At 40.0% G+C, this 12,541-nt stretch overlaps 1 protein-coding gene across 2 annotated transcripts in view; it reads left to right on the top strand.

Moving 5' to 3' along the window:
• SNCAIP (synuclein alpha interacting protein) overlaps positions 1-12,541 on the top strand; it is a 100,017-nt gene that overhangs the window by 55,667 nt on the left and 31,809 nt on the right. For both annotated transcript variants that reach the window (XM_073344812.1, XM_073344813.1), the window contains exons 4-5: positions 9,740-10,605; positions 12,288-12,467. In XM_073344812.1, the coding sequence (XP_073200913.1) occupies positions 9,740-10,605; positions 12,288-12,467 (1,046 nt within the window). The remainder of the gene's footprint in view (positions 1-9,739; positions 10,606-12,287; positions 12,468-12,541) is intronic.

The following is a 12,541-nucleotide window of genomic DNA, read 5'->3' on the forward strand; positions in this document are numbered from 1 at the left end:
CCCGCTGAGTTACTACTTTACACACCAATTGCCTTGAATAGGGTTGGATAGATGCAACTACAGGCATTTCTGGAAGACAGACGGTAGCACCACGGGACCCCTACCAATGGAAATTAACTAAGAGTTCTGTTGGAAGATGCTTGATCCAGAAAAGAATGCAATTTACTTTCTCAGAGCTGGTAACCATTTCAGTCCTAATGGTTCTGTAGGACTGAAGGTAGCATGACCGTATTTTTTTCATTAAACGTATAATGGAATATATGCAGGGAGTAGAACTGTTGAGTGAGAAGATACCATTCCATATCCTTGATGGGCATAAATAGGTATAACTCCATTGAAGTATCAGTAGAGCTACATCAGCTGAGGTCATTTTTACATAGTTGCCTTTTAGAGAGAAACCTTAATTTTTCTTCCTTAGTTTCCCTATTAGGAAATAGAGATAATAATTACCTGTCTTCAAAAAGAGTTTGGATAAATAATTAATCAGTGACTGTATAGCGCTAAGTAAGTGCCAAACTTTAGGATACATATACACACCACCGTCATATGGGGGCATACTAGCCCTCAGAGTCCTGGCTTAAGTGGACAATTATTGCAAAACTTTAAAAAACATTAGCAGTTATGTATGGACCCCAGAACAAGTATTTGGGTTCATCCTCTCTTGCAGCAGGAGACTACAAGTCCCATCTCTTCTCCTTCACACACAGGTTCACCATTCAAACAATGGGGTTTTCCTGTTACTGCAGCTTAGGAGGCAAACCCAGCCCTGTTATGTATGGGGAAAATGGCTTGGCTTGACTTCAGTCACTGGGAAAAACCCAGGTTTTATTCTGTTCTACTGGTGGTCTCCTGTCCTTCTGACTTCCTGATCTGCTGATTATAGCAAAGCTATTAAACTCTCCAAGGGTTATTTATTATGTATTTCCATATAAAGAGAAAATATATCCAGCCCCTACTGGATACATTAAGAAGATGTTAAAAACTGTAAATGAAGACAACCTGATATGTCTGCACTCCATTGACAATTTAAATTATAATTACATACAAAACAACTGTGCAGTATTAGAAGTGTTGGGGCTCCCCGAGACCTCTTCCACTCACTTCCCCCAGAACTCGGTTCAACTCCCATCTCATCACTCAGGTTCCTTTCTTTGGTAAACAGTAAAGCTACACTTAGTTGATTAATCTCAAACGCAGGAGGTGGAAGCGCACAGGATATGTCACAGATCCAGATTACACAGAAAACTTGTTCCTTTACATTTACTCACACATCACATTAATATACATTCTATCGCATGCTTCATGATTGGCTTGGTTACTTTTTAGGAACCAGTCCCGGTACAGCAAGCTCTCTCAATGTGCTGTTCATGCATAATCTGACCTCTACCTTATTTTACATTTAGGCTTGTTTACTAATAGCAGAATATTTCTCCTGATCTGAGCTAGCCATCCTAATTCCAGCATACTGCCTGTGATAAGAACTTAACTTTCCATTCATCTTCCCAATCGTGCCCAATAAGAAATGAGGCAAGTTACTTATGTCAAGCCAGGCATAAATTTATCCCAGAGCTGTTTTCTGAATGAACTGAAAGCTAAACATATCCGAATAATAGGGCTAGCAAAATAATAACCACTGTGCACTCGAGACTTTTCCTCTGCCTCAGTAGTGGTGCTTTGGATTAGGTGTACTGCAGAAAAAATAAATTACCACTTTTTTTTCCTCCAGCTGTGGGTTTGAATCAGTTTTTTGGTGTTTTTTTCTTTTCTATTTTAGTTCAGCAAGTTCAATCAAGGGGTCAAGAATCCAGAAAAATATAGATAGATTTTTATTTTATATTAAAAAATTGAAGATATGTGTACAGCAATGTCACTGCAGGATAATTTGAACTGAATTGTGTCACCAGAACTTCTTGATGAGACTAAAATCCTTTATTACATCATTGCTAATCTGTTGTTCATGGTGTAAGAACGGGGTTTACTCAATACCATTTTCTTCACCCATTTCATCTAAATGTTTGAATAATGTGGTGGTAACATGAGAAAGCGTTTGGTTATATTGATTTTAAATTGCTCTAAATACCTTTAATGCTAGGAAAACATAGCATGCTGATTGGTAAATAATGTTTTCTCATGGATTCCTTCCAAACTTTTCAACAGATTTTTTTTGTCCTTATTGCCTGACTGTTGCTCCTTCAGGGCCCATGGTTATCTGGATTTCACTTCTTATTTTCAAAAATCCACTAATGCATCTTTTTTCCCCCCTCATTGTCCATTCTTTTGGTCAACGAGGGGCCAACGGGTCTGAGAGAAGAATCCCCTCCAGCTGGATTTTCCCCATGGTGTAAAAGGGTTGGGTCTATCACCTCCATGGCATCTTCTTGCTCTATTGTCTCCTGAAGGTCAAGGATCTGTGCCTAAGGGGAAATGCATTCCTCAGTCTCTCACTTTCTCCCACATCCTGCACAAATTAACAGAGTTAATGCAAAGTGAGGGCATTTTATCTTTTCTGTGGCTCTCTCACCATCAGGGAGTTACTGTTTAATGGGCACATTGCTGGGACTGTGGAGTCTAAGAGAAACCTAGGAGTTCAGTAAAGCTGCAGGGAGCCCCACAGTTAGTCAGGTGTTCCAGATCCCTGGGTTTCCACTGGATTTAAGAGGGAAAGCACGTTCCTTTCTGTGGGGAAAGGGTATGAGGTAAGTTCTGGCCCATCCAGTTCTCCTTCATGACACAAAATGATTCAGGGAGAATTTGGAGGTATGTCTATCCTGCAGCTGAAAGTGAGCATCCAGCATGAGTAGACAGACTTGCGCTAGCGGGGCTCAAGCTAGATCACTAAAAATAGTGGTGTGGACATTGTGGCTTGGGCGGAAAACCCCCTAGGCTTGACCTTGCCAGAGCTCCAACATCCACAATACGATTTTTAGTGTGCTAGCTCAGCTCAAGCTAGTGCAAGTCTGTCAACCCAAAGTGGGAGGTTTACTCCTAGCTGCAATACAGGCATATCCTATGAGGGTTTTCTGTCCCATCCTGCCTCATGGAAGGGCTGTTCATAGTCAGGGTAATTAGATCCAAGGACCTTTATGGTCCTATCTATGTTGAGGCCAACCAGAGTTAAAGGAATCAGTTTAAACATAATTTCAGCTAGTTCAGTTTCTGATATGGTGTTGTTTGTCCATAGGTCACTTGATTTCCAGAGTTTTTTCTAAGCAAGAATGATTTACTTGAGCAGAAATCGGCTCCTCTTGCCTTCATTGTTCAGTATGAAATTGGTTGCTTTCTTTCTCATAGTAAGTGAACATTGGGGAGACAGGTAGATTTGATAAGGCCTTTGGAGCTAATAGTTCAAGACATCTGTGCCCAACCAGCTTCACTGAGCTAGTTTATTGTACTAAGGTGTATGCTGTTAGCTGAGATGACTTTGTGATGATGTTAAATAGGTGTCTAGAACAAGAACAGCATCCTACTGGAGATCTTTATTCACTTACTAATGTAAACCAACTGACCTCTTATCCCCAGCAGTGAAAGGTTAGCTCAGTAACCTTCTATGCTACTGTATCCACTGAACTAAATTAAGCATGGTTCACAAGAATATCCAGGGGGTATTGACCCTTTGCTTCCAATTATTAGTCAACAAATATATTCAGCCATATGTTACATAATAGACAACTGAAGAACAAGTGAGGGCTGGGGACTCAAACTCACAATTTATACTGGCTACTGACCATGTCCAAAAAGGTCAGCAGCAAACAATTCATGGAGCACATTTTGACAGGACATTTTTTCAGTCCAAAAATTTAGACCAGTTCTCATAACTAAAGCACCATAAGCATTTATAAGGCCATATTGTCCTTTACAATAAGGCTCCTTTACCCCATTGTGGCAATGTAAAGGAGCCTTAAAAAAAATTTTACACCAGTTTTATACTCCTGGGGGAATTAACTAAAAACAATGGGAACTATTAACTAAGCAGGCAGGCTGCTATATTCTCCTCTGCCTGAGGAAACAGAGCCTGCCCCACACCTACCTCTTCAGAAATACCCCAAAGCCCTGCCTCTCCATGCTGAGAGCACTGTAATAGCGAGAGAGAGAGTCTCTCTCTCTCTCTCTCTCTCAAACATACACATGACTACTCAGTCTCCCTCCCCCAGGTGGTGATTTACGTCTCTACTGGCTGCTCTGGGTGCCCAAATTGACCTGTCTGCACTGCCAGGGAGTGGGTGCATGACCGCTCTGGCGGCTTCCCTTGGTTTTCCCATCAGAAGTCATTTTTCTGTGGGCAAGCAAAGAAATCTGCAGGGGCCATGAATTCTGTGCATGCGCAGTGACACAGAATTCCCCCAGCAGTACGCTCTGCACAATTTATGTGTCACGCTATTTGGTAGTTTACCAATATGTGACTTATATTAAGGTACAATTGTGATTTGGTGGCAGTTGTATTTGTAAGTTCTGGGTATTTATAATTCCTCCTAAGTGTGTCCCAACTAAATATGTTTGAAATTACTGGAATAAATGAAAGATTGGATAATGTCAGGCCCTGAAAAAAAGGGAAGATACAAGATTCCGTTCAGATAAACAATAATTAGAATAATGGGTATATAGTAATGCAATTATACTTGTGATACTTCTTCAGCCTAAAATCTGTTGTTTTTAACTAATTTCCTCCCCTTCATTATTTTGTATCTGTACTAACCTTGTGATTTCCTCCCAGACATCTGAGTGTGGATTTTCCCTTACCTCACCTGGTCACATCCTAAAATGAGTCCAGACAAGGTTTGGAAGATCCCAATTCATTTATCATCTCCCTCCCTCTCTCCTCTATATCCTATCCATTATAGTTGACAGCATTTGCAATGCTCTTCCTCTAGCCAAGCTAGGACAAATGAATCCTTCATTGAGGCTATTGCTCTATGGATCATTTGGAAAGAGATGTAGAGTGAGCTAATAGTAATGCCTGTTTCTGTCATATCCTAACCCCAGACCTTACTTTGTCCTAATGGATAAGTGGAACTGAAATCCAGGAAGTTGAGAACACCCACTCTCACACACACAGGGTCATTCACAAATCAAGTTTCTCATGCCAGAGCACTTGTGTCAAAGCACAAGTTGTGCTCTTTGAAGCTGCTAGTATATTAAAACTGTAAAACAGCACCACCTTCAGTTAAAATTGTTAATATATTTCACTGATGTTATTAATTAAAATAGAAATACATTCAGAACTGGTTCTTATTATCCCATTGTTATATATAGCATCCCTTTGTCTCTTAAAGCCCCATCTTTGCTAACACTGGTGGAGATGAATCAGTGTGAACAACTGTGAGGAATTTTCTAAAATATTCCTTCGTGTAGACTACGCCTCAGTGTCTGTATACGAAGTCCAAGACCGCTGGACGTGGAATAAAAGAAAGTCTTAATTCATTCAAGGGGCTCTGACGAAGTAAAGTAATGAACCACAAGAGGAAAGATAAGGCAGAGATGTCAACAGAATTCCCAATGTAAAATCATCCATCTGTTTAACCACTGGAAAGACAGGAGTATACAGTATATAAATGGTAACTTTAAAACATAAAGGGCTAGATTTTTTTTAAAATGTTGTGCAGGTTTCTAGTCAGGTACCACAAGGATCAGTGCTAGGCCAAGTCTTCATTACTGATCATGGAAAGGGAGTAAACACCACAATAAGGGAATTTTCAGATGATAGGAAATTGAAAGCTGTTACCAAGTTCTGCAGGGGCAGAGAAGAGGTGCTTCATTAAGACAAGGTATTCTGAATTCATTCATCTGACGTTAGAAATGAGAGCCAACTAAAACCAAGCCTAACATAGGTGTGCTCATTTACAAACCATGAAAGCCTAAAAGGTTGATTAATGGAGACCATCGATACCTTGTCGGCAACAGTGATGAATATTCCAGATATGCCATCCTACGAGACTTCAGCTTCCATGCTGACAACACCTCAGAATCAAAAGCCCCAAAACACATTTCCTCACTTACCTCCCTAGCACTTTCACATGTCACCTCCAGTCTAACCCATAAAGCTAAATGTCATTATAGACTACATCATGACCCAGCTACTATCTTGGAAGGACAGTCATCTCATTAAGGAAATTATCATAGCTCTCCCAATTCTCAGGAAACAAGAAAAACCCAAGACCTTGATATGACTATGAAGACTCATGGAGCCCATCAAATTCCGAAACATGCTTAAGGACAGCAGCATATCATCATCATCATGCTCTAGTCTTGACCATTGGCCCAGTGGTCTCCAAGCAGTACCCTCCTGCCGATCACTACACAGACCTCCTTGGTTCTCAGACACACTGTATCAGATAAAAAGAGAGGGGTGGAAACTTGAAAGCCAATGTTGGAAAACAAAGGCTGAACCAGACAAGTCAAAACAGAAAGAATCTCTCAAAGCCTATGCTAAAGCAGTATTATAGGTCAGGAAACCTGCCTTTCAGCCTCTGAAGTTGCTAAGGAGGCATTCAAGGTGGTAAACCTGTTCATTAACCCTTACTCCCTGGTGTCCACAGCAGAACCAAGTACCAAGTGTTACAAGGAACTATCATCCCACTTTAGTGAAGTAATCACATGTTCAGAAAGGCTTCTGAGGCGCCATGGAACTTCTCCCCCTATACTGGCCAACGAACAGCCCTTCTGCATTCCCAGATTTCAGTCCTTTCATGCCTCTAGAAGTACTGGACACCTGGGAAAGTCTCCACCCAAACCCTCTGAACCATGACTCTCCAGGTTGGTGAAAGAGCGTCATGAACAGCAGATGCCGCTCATCACCAAAATAGCCAATAACTCATTCAGAGAAGGAATCTTCCCTTTCTCCTTCAAACATGCAGTTGTCCAACCAGAAACCCACCCTGACATCAAACCTAGCCAACTATCACCCAGTATCAAACCTTCTGTTCCTGAGCAAGTTCATAGAGAAGTTTGCACACTGGAAAGATGGTCTAGTGGTTAGGGCACTAGCATGAGCTTCAGGAAACCTGGGTTCTTCAGTTTCTATGAAATAGGGAAGAATTATCTCCTTGTTATAGTTGGGAAATGGAGACATTGTATAAGTGATGTACCAATGGTTACGTAAGTGTGGAGCAGATTTTGGAATTGAATAAAATCTCCTGGGTTCCATTTCAGTGCCTGTGTCATGGTTTCTAGAGTAGTCAAGCAGTTAGCCTTTATTTGACCCTGATTGACAATGGCTTCTGCATGACCTCATGAGTGTGGAGGGGTGAGCAAGATCCTTCTCCCACTGGAGCAGCTGTGTAAAGCTACTCACAATAGCAATCCTTGAGCCCTCAGCTCTCTGGAAATCAAACCCCCTGCTGACTTCTGATCTCTCAGGGAAGAAGTCCATGACAAGGGGGCGGGGAGGAGGCAAGGTCATGGCCCTGCTCCTTTCTGCACAGGTCTGTGGAGTGGGGCCGGTGCTCATGGGGGATCAGCACTCTGTCAGTGTAATGGCTGGTGCAAAATATGCAATCCCCATCCACAGGAAGCAGCATCAGAATAGATTGTGCCTGCCTGTCTGATCAGCCTCACTTCCTATCGGGGTCTGTGGGTTTACGCTACAACCTTCTAGTCCTGTATTATGTGCAATATCAATCCATCTTTCTGCTTAAATAAGTAGATCTATTCATGAGTTACAGGAAACTTAGATAATTGTGTTGTATTTAAATCTGCTTTTCTGTCGGCAATACTTATAAAGAAATGTCCGATTTATGTAGTGGACAAAATAGAAGGAAAAATGAGTAATGAGCAAAAGGTGGTTTACTGTGGATGTAATGCAGGAAACAAGAATTAAATGAACATGTGGTGAATCAAGAAAGCTTTGTAGAAAACAGCTTTTGCTTTCTCTTAACATCAGATTTAATATTTTTATCTGTCACTGTTATGTGTGGATTTTAATTTTTAAGATTAAAAAGTGGCAAAGAGGTAGCTTGTTTCAGCCTAGGAACAGAATAATGGATCTAAGCATAAGGAAAGTGATGACAAACAAAATGTTGATGCCGTTTTCTCTGTCTAGACCCTTCTGTTGACAGAAGTGTTTTCATAAGACTCAGGCAGAATTCATTTCCATTCAGGGTCCTTAATGGTTCCTGTCAGAACAAAACAGCTGGAAAACATATGGTATTCATTTCCCTGTATCACTTGGAAAAAATTTCACATGTAAATAAAACCAACATAAAAGTGTAACCCTTTGAACCTAGAATCTTATACAATACATAAATAAATCAGTATAATGCGTTCTTCTTTTGGCCCACTAAATTACTTGTCTTGTTGTTGTTGTTGTTTTCTTTGATATATATTCACAAGAGCCTCCAAAAAAATCAAGGTGATAGTCGGACAACTCCATTTACTAAGCACTACTATCCTTTTGATTCATATCTTCTATAATGTATTGAAAACTGTATATTGCTGCTTCTTAAGAAAGGTATTTGTTACAGATTATGTATGTGATCACAAATTAGACCTCACTGATGCACTACAGCTAGTAATAAATCTACCATGTTTAAAATGTGCCTCTTTAGAATGTGCTCATTCTTTATAAACATTATAGGTCACCTGAAAAGAAAACATCTAAGTTGATTTTAGTGAAAGAATTTGTTGAGTTTCCCACCTCCCCACTAAAAATATAAATATAAAGCTTAGTATTGGGGTTCCACTGATTCTGGGCACTGTGGTTATGATGAATTGGGACTGTACTTTTTGTAGTTATGGAAGGGTGGAGGATTTTCCTACTGACTAGAACTGGTTGAAAAATCGAGGCATTCTGCATAAAATTTTCAACCAAAATGAAAAGAAAACCAGTAGTTTGAAACTTTCCATGAAAAATACAGAACTGAAATGTTTCCACCAAAAAAGCCAGATATTCTGATTGCGAAATCCTGACGTAATGCCTCATGGGAGTTGAGGTTCAGGTGCCTCATGCTCCCCCTCTCCCATACAAGCTCCCTGGGTCAGAGTACGTTTCCTACGAAGCATCACAATTTTCCCTGGGGGTGAGGGGACGTGGTGCACCACAGGAGTCCCATGCCTGCAATATATAATGGGGCATAAAGTCAAGCTGGGGAGCCTGACCCATAGAGGAGAATGGGGACATAAGGCAAGGAATTACAGCTCCTTTGAGGCACCATAGTGGCACATCCAAATAGATACCTCATTTTCAACCAGAGTCCAAGAACTTTCCAGTTCTTTGATGAAGAATAAAATTTTTCTGCAGAAAGCAGACAGTTTTTGTGAAAAACTTTTAGTCAAAAATCCAAATTTCCAGTGAAAGTCAATTGTGATGGGAAATTTCCAAACAGCCCTATTGCTAAACGCGCAGAAGAATATCCCACTCTTCCAATGAAGCTCAATGAGATAAAAATGGCAGAGCATAGGTTACCATGGTTTTATGACAGGATTAATATGGATGCCAATAGACCTTTACCAATTGATGTTACCTGCATCATGTACTTGGGGTTTACATTTTTCTCATTAAATTTGGTTCAGTTCTTTTTGTTTAAGGTGTATGTCAAATTTGAAAAGAGTTTCTTTCCAGACTGTTTAATTTTGGTATTACTGTAGCAGAAATATGGTTAACTGCAAATCTGCTTAGGTGTGAATGTAACATGTTTTCTAGTAAATTTCTGTTCCTTGTGCTTTAATCTTCAAAGTATACAACTGGATAAACATACACACCTGATACTGATGTTCTGTTCTTACTCAAATTACTTTTTTTCTGTAGTTTCAAGCACTGGCTGGAGCTGTGGCGTTTCAACTCTTATTGGAAATGCACAAAAACCAACAGGAATTGCAGACATGTACAGTAAGTTCAGACCAGTGAAGAGGGTTTCCCCACTAAAGCACCAGCCGGAGAGCTCCGAGAACAATGAAAGTGATGACCAAAAGAACCAGAAGGTGGAATACCAGAAAGGTAGCGATTCTCACCCTACATCTCAGAATGATGATCAGTGTTCAGGAGATGGAGAGGGCCTTAAAAGTAAAAGCATTGAGTCTGGTGTTTTGCTTGGGGAGCTGGAGCATTATGACCTGGACATGGATGAAATTTTGGATGTGCCTTACATTAAATCAAGCCAGCAACTTGCTTCTTTTACCAAGGTGGCCCCAGAGAAAAGGATTTTGGGTGTATGTTCAACAGAGAATGGTCTGAGTGGCAAGACCTGCTCTGCAGGAAACAGTGAGAACTTGCCAGCCAGCACAACACAGTTTTGTGTTCTGTCCCCTGTGAAAAGCTCTCAGATGAGAAATGCGCAGTCCATTGTCCTTAATCAGCACAAGCATTTAGCTGAAGAATTAGAGCTTTCCCAGCCTCTAGTTAAATGTAGCTCAGTCCATGAAACTGAAGCCCAGAGCAAGGGCTTCCTCAACGGGACATTTACTGATCCCCAAGCTCATAAAACTGAGAAGACAATGCCAAACTGCCAGCTGAGGACTTTTCATCTGCAGACAGCCGTGACAGAAAACAAACTTGATGAACTGAACAGTAATATGAACTGGAGCAGCTCAGGAGGCCCAGAGGAAAGGGGTGAAGACATGAAAAAAAATAAAAGCATCTTAAACATTGTGAAAGAAGGGCAGATATCATTACTGGTAAGTGTCATCCTTTTCATAAGGCATTTCTAATAAAACACATCTGTAAGACAATACGATAAGTCGACAGTTGATTAGGTGCATATCATACGTTGCAACTCCATTTGATCCCCTTTAATCAGAAACTGCGTGCATGGGTTTCCAAATGAAACGTGGAGTTTATGTACAAATATGATATTTAATCTTAGGTAGTCATGATAGACAATATTAGTAATTTAGATAATGAACTGAAATAATATAAAATGCAGATGCTTTTCATCTTAAAATCTACTTGTTTACTAAATTAAAATGTATTTCTTTACGAAGTTTTGCCTTGCAGAATGTTTGCAGTTCACTTTGTTCAGTTATTTGTGGATTACGTCACTTTCTACTCAGATGCTGACCATGGGAACAGAGAGGCTTCTGTTGTATCCTGATTATTATTCAGGAGTGTTTATGCCAGTTTGTTGCAGCAGCATTCACAGATGGGAGCTAAAGCTTGATTGCCCTCTGACCCATATGAAGTTTTGGTTAGTTCCAGCTCTTCGATCAGAAACCATGAATAGGCGTTTCCAAAGTAACTAGTTGCAAATTAACACCATGATGCAGGGAAACAAGACTCAGAAAGGCTGTCAGAGTAGCAGTGCATGCACTATTTTGTGCTATCTTTTGTTCAGCTTTCCCAGTCTAAAGCAAGCACAATGGCACATAATTAACACAGCAACAAAGACAAAAGCAGAGTTATTCAAAGACTAGAAAAAGGCAGAGGAATAGATCACAATACTAAAAATAATAACAGAATTCAAAAAGCTGGAAGTAAAGAAATGCAGAGGATTTTTGTATAAAACACCTAATTGAATCAGATTGTATGCTAGCTAATCTGCATAACCATATGATCTTGTCACTGTTACTCCTTACCTTTGTCCTCCCTTCTTCCTCTCTCTCCTGTTGTTTCTGAAAAACAGTTATGTTTTGTTTTAAAATTAGATTCAGGCAAGGATCACATATTGCCATATATCTGTGCATTGGTTAATACAATAATTCTAAGCACTATTGCAATACAAATAATATTAATGGAACTAGCTAACACATTAAAATAGCATTCAGACGTTTCAGAGCTTAATTACATTTTTCACTGTACCTAATATAAGCTACCACTTTTACCATGAACTAGGATAAATCTGACCTTTTTTCAATTATTTGTCCTCCTAGTGGCATGTGAAATGGGGGGAAAAAAGCATAGGCAAATTTGCTAAGGGGAGTCATGGACACTTTATGCCAAATTACTCCTAGAGATAGTAGCAAAAAAGAAAAGGGACAAATTTTAAAAAAACATTCGAAATGTGAGTATATTCTGTCAGATAAAGTAACCAGAAACTATACAGAGAGGCCAAACCACAGGACATGACCTTTCTCTGTATATGAGAATCTTGTTAGAAACTGCTGAATCAGACCAATAGTCCTTCTAGTTTCTGATTACACCAGCACTAGATGCTTTAGAGGAAAGTGTAAAACCCCTCTTATGGACAAATGTACAATAACGTGCATGGAGAATGATTCTTCATAGGCCCATATATTGGTGTTTGGCTTATATCCTGTGATCGGCTTATATCCAGAACCGTGAGACTTGATATCCTGTATACATTTTTATCCTAAATTGCATAATTGAATTGCTGCCTTTTCCACTATTCCTTTTTGCACAGCCACACCTAGCAGCAGACAATCTGGACAAAATTCATGATGAAAGGGAGAACAATCTGTTACACATAGCAGCATCACAGGGACACGCAGAGTGCTTGCAACATCTCACTTCTTTGATGGGAGAAGACTGTTTGAATGAGCGGAACAATGAACAACTAACTCCAGCTGGGTTAGCAATAAAGGTGATTTGGGCTTAAATAATCTGTGATGGCTATAAATAATGCTTAGACCAGGATGATGTTGTTTTCAATCCTTT

The sequence above is a fragment of the Lepidochelys kempii genome, chromosome 5 (assembly GCF_965140265.1).
Source record: "Lepidochelys kempii isolate rLepKem1 chromosome 5, rLepKem1.hap2, whole genome shotgun sequence".
NCBI classification, from domain to species: domain Eukaryota; kingdom Metazoa; phylum Chordata; order Testudines; family Cheloniidae; genus Lepidochelys; species Lepidochelys kempii.